This window comes from Abrus precatorius, unplaced genomic scaffold (assembly GCF_003935025.1).
Source record: "Abrus precatorius isolate BTA unplaced genomic scaffold, Abrus_2018 Scaffold8, whole genome shotgun sequence".
Classification (NCBI taxonomy): domain Eukaryota; kingdom Viridiplantae; phylum Streptophyta; class Magnoliopsida; order Fabales; family Fabaceae; genus Abrus; species Abrus precatorius.
The window spans coordinates 5776986-5789319 of record NW_020874428.1 but is presented as its reverse complement, the minus strand read 5'-3'; the positions used below and the strand labels follow the sequence as shown (position 1 = coordinate 5789319).

Below are 12334 nucleotides of genomic sequence, written 5' to 3'. Positions count from 1 at the left end.
GTTACTCGTTGTGCAAAATAGATGCAATTATTGGGGCCAGGGTAAAATAAATGACAGTCCTACGGTGGGTAAGTAATGCCTCAGTTCTTGATTGAGTAACGCTACTTTCAAAAACTCTAATACACAATCTGCTCTAAATTCCCTGATATATTCATCAACTTACTTTTACTTATTTAATCGCAATAATCTCTTCTCTATTGTTTTAAAACAAACAAAATTAAAGGAAGTTTGTGAACGAAGATTTGCCAGAATAGCATTGGCAGTTCTAGCTTAGATCCCTTAAGATGGAATCACGATGGCATATGAGCTACTGATCGGGTCCACGTTTCCAAGTCGCGCAGATTGGTTCCAAGGGAGCGTGAACGCGATTTCTTTATATGGGAAACAATTAATTAAACCATTGGCTTAAGGGTAAAGCTGAATAGCATTTTCTATTATGGCCTTTGAATATCACCAAATGGTTGCTTAATTTGCGCCCTCGTTACGTTGCTTCCGAAAGAGGTTAAATATTTCACCAAAGATATTAAAATATTACAAGCTGTTAGCTGCATTAATTTTTGCTGAGAAAAATGTCAGTCAGGCATCACATGCGCGAGCCTTTCTGCATAAAAATAGGAAGCACGATTTTGTTTTATTTTTTGAAATGGTAGTAAAGAAAACGAATTCTAAGAATTGAAATTTTGTCGGGACCGAAAGATATGGCCGGCACTTGCTCACTGTTGTTTTCAATGGAGACAACTCAAACAAACATTTTTCTTTTTCCTTTTCCCTTTCGTTGTCATTTCTTACTAAGATGTCAAAATTACATTTTAGGGAGCATATACGAAATTATGCTCCCTACCCACCTCATATTCGCACGGCATTATTATATTTTGAATCACATTTTGTCACTTTCAGCAATAATCGGCCCTTTCTTTCTTAAACAATTATATCTTTTAAATAGTTTCTAGTAGTGGAGGAAAAAGTAAAGTGTTTCACGACCAAGGAAAAGTGTTTTAGCAAAATATTGAGCGCTTCTTTTTCGGTACCCAATATTGAGCGCTTTTATATCGTAAGGGAATAGGCAAATATAAAATATTAAATTAAAAAGATCATCCCTTTTGGACTTGATTAAAATTTTGTGAGTTTATTATGTATATATATAATAGATATTTTGTTAGATATAGCTATATGCTACTTTTGCTCGTAGAATGTATTTATCTAAGCCATTTATTTTTTAATTTTCAAAATAATTATACAAACCATAATTGTTTGAAACTTTATTTTAAGAAAATAATTGCCGACTTCTATTTTGGTGCAACATCACAATCACACAGGGAACTTATTAATTTATTTAAAATTCAATACATACAGCTAAAACTTGGGAATATAAATGCTAAAGTTAAGAAATAAATGCACACTAACATAAATCGTCATTTTAGAAATATACTATAGCTTCCTGTAGCTCCCCCCTCCCCTGGTTTTTTTAAGAAAAATAGGAAAATAAAAGTTAGAGATAAATCACTTTTATTGTATGAGAAATATTAGGTTAGTCAACTACTACTATTAATAAGGAAGACAATCATTTAGGTTAGTTCATTATGACAGTTTTTAACATCTCGTATTTAATTAATGCACGGTGAATAGTTAACTCAATACAAAAAACGATGAAAGTACACAACAAAATAGATAGATAAAGTGAAAGAAAGATTTCGTTAAATTAATCAACTGAAGTAATTTAGTTCAAATTTTGTTAATTCTAATTATCATGGATCACCGAATAAATATTTTAAGTAATGACAAATGATTCTAGGGATAATTTGGTCCCCCCAGCTAAATTTTACATTTAAAGAATGTTCAACAACGTGATAGCCTAAAAAGTAATCCTACTTTAACCCAAAAGCAAGAAAGAATAGTGGCTATCAAGTAGGACCTTTGGACCCATAACGGTAAACCGCAGCAGGCATAATCATGATTATCACTATTGGTCCTCTAATTGTGGAACCAAAAAGACAATAATACCCACAAAAATTACCCCTTAATTAATGCACAGATGGACCTCATGGTAACTTCATACCCAGTCAAATTCCACGGTCAAATATAACTACGATGATTGAGCATCAAAAGAAAACAATCCCACAAACCCTCACTTGATTAACAAAGACAAATATAGCTCCCCCTCAAAAGTACACCCACAAGGTCACCTTCACAATAAATATTTGAACCTTTGCATAGTCTACGAGACACGACTACAAGTCTAACTAAGTAGACTATGACTCACACTCACTCAATCCCATTCCGTTGCAGCAAGTCATTATCCTAGCTTTGGCTTTCATTTTCGTAGCATATATATAAATATATATATTACTTTGAGTCAAACGACAATGACGTGTTAAAACGTAAAATTCAACAACACCATCCATGCTACGACGCATCTTTCTTCCTTATAGTAATACCCGCCATATTTACTGCGTGAGTGTGTGTGTGAGAGTGTGTGGTTCTCTTTCTCTCTGCAAAATGCAAATGCGATTCAATGCTTGTTGAGAATGCCAGAGTTAGGGTTTCAGGAACGAAGATCCTGGAGGCGTGCGGGTTCCAGAAGAGGTGGCGGCGACACCAGCCCTGATTCCGTCATCTTCACGCTCGAATCCAACTTGAGTCTCTTCTCTTCCGCTTCCGCAAGCGTCGATCGTTGTTCCTTCGCTTCCGATGCACACGATCATGATTCGTTAGCCTCCGAACTCTCGCTGGTACGCGAAACGTTCTCTAACCTTCTCGAACGTGCTGTTGAAATAATAATTGAAATTCTGAAAATGAAAACTGAGTTTCTCACATGCTGGAAAGGGTGATAGTCTGAGAGGATCTGGTTGTTATGTTTCAGCATTTGGCAGCGCAGGAACACGACGGCGATTTTGCTCCAAGCGAGAGCTGGAGCGGTCCAGATCCAGATCCGGATCCGAATAAACAGCAACAACTGCAACTGCATCATGCGGATGCAGTACATAAGAAGCAGCACCAAATTCGTTTCTCTGGAAAGGGAGAGAAAGCGAAAGGTGTGTGCGTGTAACGTTATTATTACTTTAACATGCACTTACGCTTAGTTTCGTTTATAATTGAAAAGAAGTAAAAAAAAAAAGTGAGTGCGTTGTTGTTTGTTGATGCACTTTCCGTATCGCAGTTCAAAAGGAAGAAGACAGTGACGGTGACACTGAAGACGGAAATCAACACCTGGAATTTGATTCAGCGAGAAACTCTTTCTCTCTAGCTCTTAAAGGTACCGTTACTAACTACCACTACAAATTACAGTTTCAAAATTTCAATTCAAGCATTTTTGTATAATTTATTTTTTTATTTTTATTTTTATTTTCTGTTATAGAATGTCAGGATCGGAGATCAAGATCTGAGGCCTTATTCAAGAAGCACGATCGGCGAAGGCCTGCTTCTTTAGACCTGAACAATGCTTCTTCGCCTCGCTTGGGATTGGCAGCAATGAAGAAGAGTACTGTTTCGTCACGAAGGTCTGGTTCTGGCTCTGGCACTTTCCCAAGTCCTGGAACGCCTAATTATCTTCAAGCTGGTGTTGCAATGCAAAAGGGTTGGAGCTCAGAGCGAGTTCCTTTGCATACAGGTGCTGTCCGGAAACATGTTGGTGCGGCTCTGTTGCCTTTAAACAATGGGAGAACGTTGCCATCCAAATGGGAAGATGCTGAGCGGTGGATTCTCAGTCCCGTTTCTGGTGATGGCACTGGCAGGGCCTCGCTTCCGCCACCGCAGAGGAGGCCGAAGTCCAAGAGTGGTCCACTTGGCCCCCCAGGTGCTGCTGCTGTTGCGTATTATTCCATGTACTCCCCTGTAGGGCCTTTGTTTGATGGTGGCAATTCGGGGAGTTTTATGGCGGCTTCTCCATTTTCTGCTGCTGTTAATATCTCAGCCGCTGATGGGTTGACAACCAGTTCTGGTGGCAGTTGCGGAGTGCCTCCCACCAGAACTGATCCTTGCATGGCTCGCTCTGTTAGTGTCCATGGATGCTCTCAGATGCAGAGTCCGTCATCAATGCCTGCCCAAGGTTGTTATATTATATTTTTATTGTATCCCTTTTTTTTTAAACTTAATTATGAATATGATTTTGACGTAATTCATCTGTCAAGTTGAGCTTGGGAAACAGCTTTGTGTCTATGTATGTGTACTTAGTACTAGGATATAATAATTTTTATGTTGGTTCTAATTTACAGGGGAGAAGTTTGATGGTTTCAAAGATGCGGGCACTAATGTCTCTCCTGGAGTTTCAAGGAGGGATATGGCAACCCAGATGAGCCCAGAGGGTAGCTCATGCTCCTCTCCCAATATGAGGCCATCTTTCTCTGCTTCCACTCCACCTGCTCTTCCTATCACAGAGTTGCAGAGTGTCTCCTTCTCTAAAATGGATATCAGGGATGTGCAGGTAGATGAACGTGTAACCATGACAAGGTGGTCGAAGAAACACAGAGCCCTATTCTCTGGCCGAGGCTCTGAAAATGTTGACAGCTGGAAAAAGAAAGAAACAAGCTGTCGATCTTCATCTTGGGACGTTTCTGAAAGGTCAAAGAATGTTTCAAAGTATGTCTACTTCAGTATGGTATCAATTTCGTTTAATTATTCTGGCAATTAAAGAATGAGTCGGGACAATTTTAAACAGAAACTTGTTGATCATATAAAGAATTTGCTGTTAAACAATCAATGAGGTTTTCCCTTTACAGTTAACCTTTTTCTCTCCCTGCACTTATTTAAATGCTACAAGTTACCTAGGAATTATATATAGTTCATGATGGGTACCACAACAATTGGAGTTTGTAGAATTTATGGTGATGGATTTGCTAAATTAGTTATCTTATTGGCCTTGGAATTATTTAAATAACGGTAAGGTGTGTTGAAAGATATACAATAAAAAGTTAATAAAAAATATATTTTAATTTAAAATTATTGCATTTAATGTTATATATTAAATTCTATGATTTTTAATAAAACTTACTGTATTAAGTTCTTCTTGTTTGTCTTTCAGAACACACTAGAAAAACGATTTAATTAAAATGCTAAGTGAGCGGGAGTCCTTTCTTTATTGCCTTCCAAATATAACAAAAATTGACCATTCTTATGCGATTGCAACTAGAAAATATATAATGTGAAATATTTGATTTGACAATTTTATACCTGAGAAAACATCATAATTAACTGTAAGAAATCTTTGCATAAACTTCACATTGTTTCTGAAACTCCAGCATTTTTTACGTGTCCAGGACTAAAAGGGAGGAAGCCAGAATCACTGCATGGGAGAACTTGCAGAAGGCAAAAGCTGAGGCAGCAATACGGAAACTAGAGGTTAATTCCTAGTGTTTTCTTTTTTAGGAAAATTGACAAGAAACTCCTCTTACATATATTTATTAATTATTATAAAATTCCTAGTGTTTTCTGCTTAATGGCATGCTCTTACAACCATTTGGATAGTAAAGTAGTTCTTCTGATCAATGATCAAATATCCCTTATCTTAAAAGGATGAACAAGTTATTGTGTACGTTGTCATGACGGTCAGAAACAACAATAGATCATGATCTCATTTTGATATTTCAGATGAAGTTGGAAAAGAAGCGAGCATCGTCTATGGATAAGATTATGAACAAGCTAAGATTGGCTCAGAAAAAAGCACAGGAAATGAGAAGTTCAGTTTTAACCAACCAGGCCCATCAAGTTGCTACAACTCCTCACAAGGCAATATTATTTCGTAGAACCAGCCAGATGGGTTCTTTAAGTGGTTGTTTCACCTGTCATGCCTTTTAAGCTTCTCCGGCATTCTTTTCCGTTCAAGTGAAGCAGGGTAATTTTTTCTGTAGTCCTTGAACTAAGAGCAGTTGTTTCCAAGTCTTTGATTAATTTGGTATTATTTTGGTTTCGGAAGTCTTTAAAGCAACACACACTTCAATATCAATTGTCTACATAATTTTGAATTTAAAAAGCTGTACACTTTGTCAAATGTACCTGATTTTTCTGCTAAGTGAAAAAGGTTTAGTATGAAAGTTATGCCGGAAACATTTTCGGGTATGGACAGATTTTAAGAAAACAGATGCCTGCTTTCCCCAGCTTCCCCTAGAGTTTTGATAGGCCCAGGTTTATTATTCCTTTATCTACTTACGGTGGAAATTTGCAGTAATTATAACCTTTTTCATTCTTATGCATTTTGATAAAAGGTTGTTACATGTCTTACCAGGTTTCAGCATTCAGAAGGATTCAAAATGCCGCCTGTTAATGAATGAAAGGTGGGTAAAAGAGAGAGCAACTTAGTATGTTGACACTAAATTGGTGTCATCTCGGTTTTGCAATGCATGAAATTGCATCACATTCTTAAGGTATCCGATGAAATCTAAATCCCCTTGTGCCCTCACCCTTGGGAGTATGGATTCAATGATAAATAATATATGTATGTACGTAGGCCGAACTTTAGAAATAAGCTTCTTTTTGTTTTTTATTTTTTTTTCTTGTGTTTTTTTTGCTCTCCTTACATGAAGTTTGCCGTTCAAATGTAATCTATTATCCATCTATAGTAGAACGATAAATCTTAACCACTAATCTGCAATTTGAATTTTTCCTTCTCAAAATCACGATTGGTTCAATTCGTTCTTCGTTCGTTGTTTGACTTATATTTGTTCCTTGTGTCCTATCTCTTGCAAATTTTGCCTCGCTGATACAAATTTTCGTGTGAGTATGCAATCATGCCATCCTGTTATATTTGCACGAGAATACGAAAAGGATTGGTGGACTTGAGAAATTGGCGTATGTCATTAGTTATTGGTCCCAGGATATTTTGAATTCTATCTAAATTTGAGTACCCCACAGCTAGCAAAAACATATCTTCAAAGTAATTTGTTCAATGAACATTCCAATATCAGAAAGGAAAGGAAAAGAGCAAACGACTTGTGATTATGTATAATTAGTTGCTGGTTACGAAAACGTTGACATTAGTCAGCCTTGGAATCTTCTGATTTTTGAATTTCTAGAAGTTCGTGTAAGGATCCCAATGTGGTAACATTGACGTAATCCGGAGGAAGATGAGCCGGTAGTCCTGGAATTATCAATCCAATGAGCCTGAACACCGTCATGAACCAATTCTGTTTATAGTCTTTACCTTTAACGAATGGGATAAGGAATCCTCTAACAACCTCCCAAATTGCGTTTAGGATCTTAGGTATTACCCAGAACAAAGAGAAATAATTCATGTTTGGCTCCTCCTCTAGAACCTTGATTTCAATACATGTAAAAGTATTTAGTCAGAATATATCCTCTCTACTAGTAGAGTAAAACAAAGCACATAAAATGAATTTGCATTCATACCTGGCCGTGGTAAAAGCTGTTGAAATAGAGGCAAGGACCGAAGTGCTTAAAGAAGAGGGTTTTGTCATCGTAAGGAACCCTAGGCACCATGTCATTGCAGTAAACATACCTCAAATACCTCACATCATACTTTCTCAACTTGTCCTTCATGTACTCCCCAAACTGATTGTCCCCTACTCTTGGCTGCCCAAATGTATAAACCCCTTCTAACTTGTCCAAAAGCCATGCCTCCTCATGAAAGACGAGCACCGTTGCAAACAGAATGGCCAAGGCTCCTCCCAAGCTGTGCCCTGTCAATATGAATTTTGCATCCTCTTTTGCCTCCAACATGGCTCTCAGCTTCTCTCTTATTGTATAGTAGGCATAACTATGCTGAGCACAACCACTACTGCTACTTTGCTCTATCTCTTTGGGCCATCCACTGTTTTTCTGCAGACCTAAAGCTTTCATGAACCCACTATGTATCCTACCCACGTTGGCCAATTCATACCAAGAGATGTCAACATCTGTTCTCCATTGGTCCGCATCAAATGGCTCTGTTCCCCTGAATGCAACCACAATCAAGTTGGGTTCAGACTTGGTATCTTGCAATATGATTGCACGTGTGGACCAGAGCTCTTGGTAATCTGGAACCCATCATTTAGATTGTCAAATATGGTGTCAATCCCGTTGAAGAAGAAGATAAACACGTTTCTAAGTACTTATCCCAATACAAGAGACTGAAAAAAAATAATTAATTAAAAATAATAAAGTTAAAAAATATTAAATTTTTTTATTTTTAAGATATTAAAAAAATCACAATCATTAATTTAAAAAAATTATATGTTTATAAATATCAGGATAAGCACAAAAAAAAATCTAACAAAAATTACTTGATATAAAATCTATTTTTATAAACTTACGTGTTTCATAGCTTAATTAATACTAAACATGTCACATGTACATTGTTATTAAATAGATTACACCAAATTATTTTTAGAATAATATAACATATTGTCTAAGGTGTCTCTTTACACTTTTATTAGCTTAATTTTATGAAAAAATGATTTTTTTACAAAATTGTATTTTGACTATAATTATATTTATACCCTATAAAATGTTAGAACTTTTATTGTCTACAAAGGAAGAGGGAGAGTGGACTTATGCTTGAGAGATTTGTTTATTTAAAATTTCTTAAATAAATTATTTAGATTCATAACTCTCTTACATATTCTTATTATTTGATTTGTTACTAATCATAGGTATAAAACCTTAATGTAAGTAAGTTTTATATCTCAATCTATATACAATCCACACAAAATAGGAGTTTCTTCTTAAGCTTTTTATTAGTGAAGATATCGACATCTTCTAATATTGAATATTTACTTAATCACCCTAAACTAATAATTACATAATTGCAAAATTTACGAATGGCCTAAAACAATAGATACCCTAGAAAACTTTTAAAAACTAATCACTTTAAGAATATTAAGTAATAAAGGAACAGAGAAAAAGTAATTTATAAAAAAATATCACAAATTTGAGGCAGAGAACTTTCAATTTCTCTCTTTTGTCGGCAATTTACTCCCTCCATTTTTTTAATATATATATATATATATATATATATATATTCTAAATTTTATATATAAAATATTAAAGATTATAATATTTAATATTATTAATGTATTAAACTTTGTTATAACTTAAAAATACTATTCAAAGTAACTTCTGACATTAAAAAAAATCTGAATTTTTATAAATTATTTTTTCAAACTTTAAGAAAAAAAAAAAAAACAATAACAAGAAGCATTAAAAAATTAAAAATGATTTTTTTTTCAAAATCAAAGTGATTCTAAACTTTGGCTAATGACGGCTATTCAGCTAATAATCTAAATATAGAATCATCAGAAACTTTAAAATCAGTCCAGAGCCCATGAATGTAAATGTCATGAATAGGATAAGGTTTAAACTGAATGCTTGTTATATAAAAGGTAAATATTTATTGGAGGTTCATATATTATTTCAATAAATTTATATCTTTCTTCATGAGGTGTAACTTTATTCATAAGTTTGTAATTCTTTAATCAATCTTATAATTTTGTCTAAAAAAATTAGCATTCATAAAAAGTAATTTTTTTAAAAAAAAATTATTATGATAATATGATGCTTTCTATTTTATTATTAGGAGCAATGAATGGACCAAGATATATCGTTCTTTAGAGAAAATTTGTCACTCCAAAAGACTTACAGTCACAGCCACCTCTTTACACCGTGTAGTAGCAACCCCACCACCCCCCCATTGCAAAGTTTTAATTGTCATCTTTTCTATTTACCTTTTTTGACCACACAATCTTCTAATATTGAGGGGAAATAACTTGGAACCATCACCACCTATTTATGCTGTACAGTAATAGTAAGACTTAATTGTCTTCGTCCTTTTCTTTTACCTTTTTTGACTACAACTTTTGTACGAGTTATATTAAGAATTACAAAATTAATAAATTTATGTGAATATTATTTTTTCAATTTAACCGTTAACTTATAATTATATATTATTTAACTATTTATGTTAAATAATTATAAAAATATAATTAAATGCTCTTTACTTTTATATATTGTAAAAGGATATATTATGTTTTTATTATTGATTTCTCACTTTTTTTAATATTTGAACTTACAAACTTATTTTCCTTAAAGACACGTGACAAATGAATTGAAAGATTAATAGAACAAATCACATGACAAATGTGTTACGCATGTAACTCTAAAATTCTACATTAGTGCAAGGAAATTGAAAGCAGACCATCAAAATCAAAGGTTAGGTCGACCGGAAGAAAAATGTGACTAGTCAATGGAGGACGGATTGCTAAACCTTCTCCAGTTGCTTTTTTCTTTTTAATTATTGAGTTTAACGTTGATTAACTGTACACTAAAATATTTTGTAATCAATCTTTGATATAAAACTTCTTACCTTACCATAAATTCTGTGTTGTTTCATAGTAAAAGTTTTCAAAATTGTGTGAAAACAATAGTGGTGTAACCTTAATTAGCAACTATTTCTTTACTTCTAATGTGATTACACCGCCAATTATGTTGTAATTTATGCAATACATGTGCTTTATATTCTTCATACGATGGTGCCACTTTGATAATGCTGGTTTAATTTATGAGAAATTAACTTAGTAAAAATATTTCTAGTGACAGTGCTGAATCGAAGTTTTACCTATCTATATATTTCGTATCTTCTAAGTAAAATTTGCAAAGGATGGTTCTTATGGTTACTCACCGTTCCAGAAGCTATGTAGTCCCAAGAAATCCATCTGCAATCATATCATAACCGGGAAAAAAAATGTAATACCGAATCGGCCATCAAATTCACCAAAATATGAAAAAAAAATTGTATTACTAAAAAAAAGGTTTTGTTACATTTACTCTAATTGAACTACTTCTATCACAAATGCTTACATATATAGAACTTACATGCCAATGATTTCTGACTGCGTTACTAATGAATTGTTCATTCTCGTAAGATAATTTGGAAGCCATCATTGATAGCATCCCTTTGTACTTGGAATCTTTCTCTTCAATGTTCTTGTCTAAATCAACTCGTGTATCAAGGTTGCCCACCACAGACAAGAACGAAGCAGATGATCTTTCCGGTGTTATCATCTTTCCTGTATCACATCCCAATCTCAAACTCCACAAATCATTAATAAATTCTCACATGCATACATGCAAAGCCTAACAAATATTAGTAAAGTTAAAAGTTTGTATTTTGATAATTCATATATAAAAAGTTACATTCATGTTATTTAAATAAGTTTTAAAAAACTTACCAGAATGGTAATAATGTTTCATAAACTTTTCCCTATATTCTTTCTTACGCTTCTATAATCTCATAAATGGAAAGCTTGTTTTCTAAGATTTAAACATGATGTCACAAAACAGTGTTATCAACTCTTGCGTCAAGGTTTACCCAGGCATTAGGCAAATGGCAATGATGATATTCACCAAGATAGAGAAAGAAACTAATGATCCAATGGATTATACCTCTTAGAAAGTTAAGGAAGAGCCTTATTAAGCCTCCATTACTTGATAGACAATTGAGGCACCACTCCAACGTATCGCCAACCTTTTTGAATGAGTTTGCTGAGAGCAAGAGGACCTTTTGGGCCACAACAGATGTGAAGAGTAGCCATCTTTGGCGAAACTCGCTTGCCTCAACATCTTCTGGGCACTCTATGAATTTTCTATTGTTTAAGTTAGAAGATAATAAGAGGTGCCCAAGATCCACAACACTCGCCTCTTCTGGCCTCAGCAAAAGGTAATTGCTACCGAATGGTTCTCCTGAAGCCATAATAGCTTCACGAAATGGCTTTGCCAAATGAATAAGCAAAAAGATGATAGGTTCCAACTGTTGTGTCAAAGTCTCTCTCACAAAACCTTATATTGCAAGTATAGGACACGGTGTTCACTTTTATAACATTATATATGATCATAATGTTGATTATCGTTTAGTAGTATATATTATTATTTTAGGATTGATTGAAACGTTCAAAAGTAAAAAATTAATTGATTATATATAATTTCAATAAAAAATATTAATTTTATTAGTAATTTAAAGTAAAACTGAATGGCTAGTATTAACTTTCTTCAATGATTAGATGCATGGTCATATAAATTGAAGAAAAATAATGTTATCTCTACTCGTATTTATAGGAAACAATTATTAATATCTTTTTTATCTTAAATATAAAAAATTAAGATATATTCATTATTAAGTTTTTTTTATACCATTATTTATTATAAGATTTGTTAACAAGGTACACATAATTTATTCATTCAATATAAATACATCATTTTGTATATTTTTAAATTAAATTATAAATTTATAATGGATAACTATTTTGTATTCGTTTTAATAAATTAAATATTTATTTTTTATAAATAAGATAAAAGCACGAAGAAAGAAGCATTATATAATTAATTAATGACTTGTATTTTGGCTTTTAGCCTT

General features: G+C 33.6%; 2 protein-coding genes across 2 annotated transcripts; one reads left to right on the top strand and one right to left on the bottom strand.

The window, feature by feature from the left end:
* The first annotated feature begins 2525 nt into the window (after nt 1–2525).
* On the top strand, nt 2526–6270 carry LOC113848292. The gene is made up of 8 exons (XM_027477747.1): nt 2526–2729; nt 2861–3032; nt 3158–3253; nt 3356–4045; nt 4212–4575; nt 5253–5334; nt 5584–5827; nt 6218–6270. Exons 1-7 carry the CDS (start codon nt 2526–2528, stop codon nt 5788–5790), a joined length of 1815 nt encoding a protein of 604 aa, XP_027333548.1. The 3' UTR covers nt 5791–5827; nt 6218–6270.
* Nucleotides 6271–6965: 695 nt separating this feature from the next.
* Nucleotides 6966–11674, bottom strand: LOC113874135. Its single transcript, XM_027512357.1, has 5 exons — nt 11368–11674; nt 10798–10991; nt 10604–10637; nt 7339–7964; nt 6966–7244 (listed from the first exon to the last, which is right to left on the bottom strand). Exons 1-5 carry the CDS (start codon nt 11672–11674, stop codon nt 6966–6968), a joined length of 1440 nt encoding a protein of 479 aa, XP_027368158.1.
* Between the last annotated feature and the right edge of the window lie 660 nt (nt 11675–12334).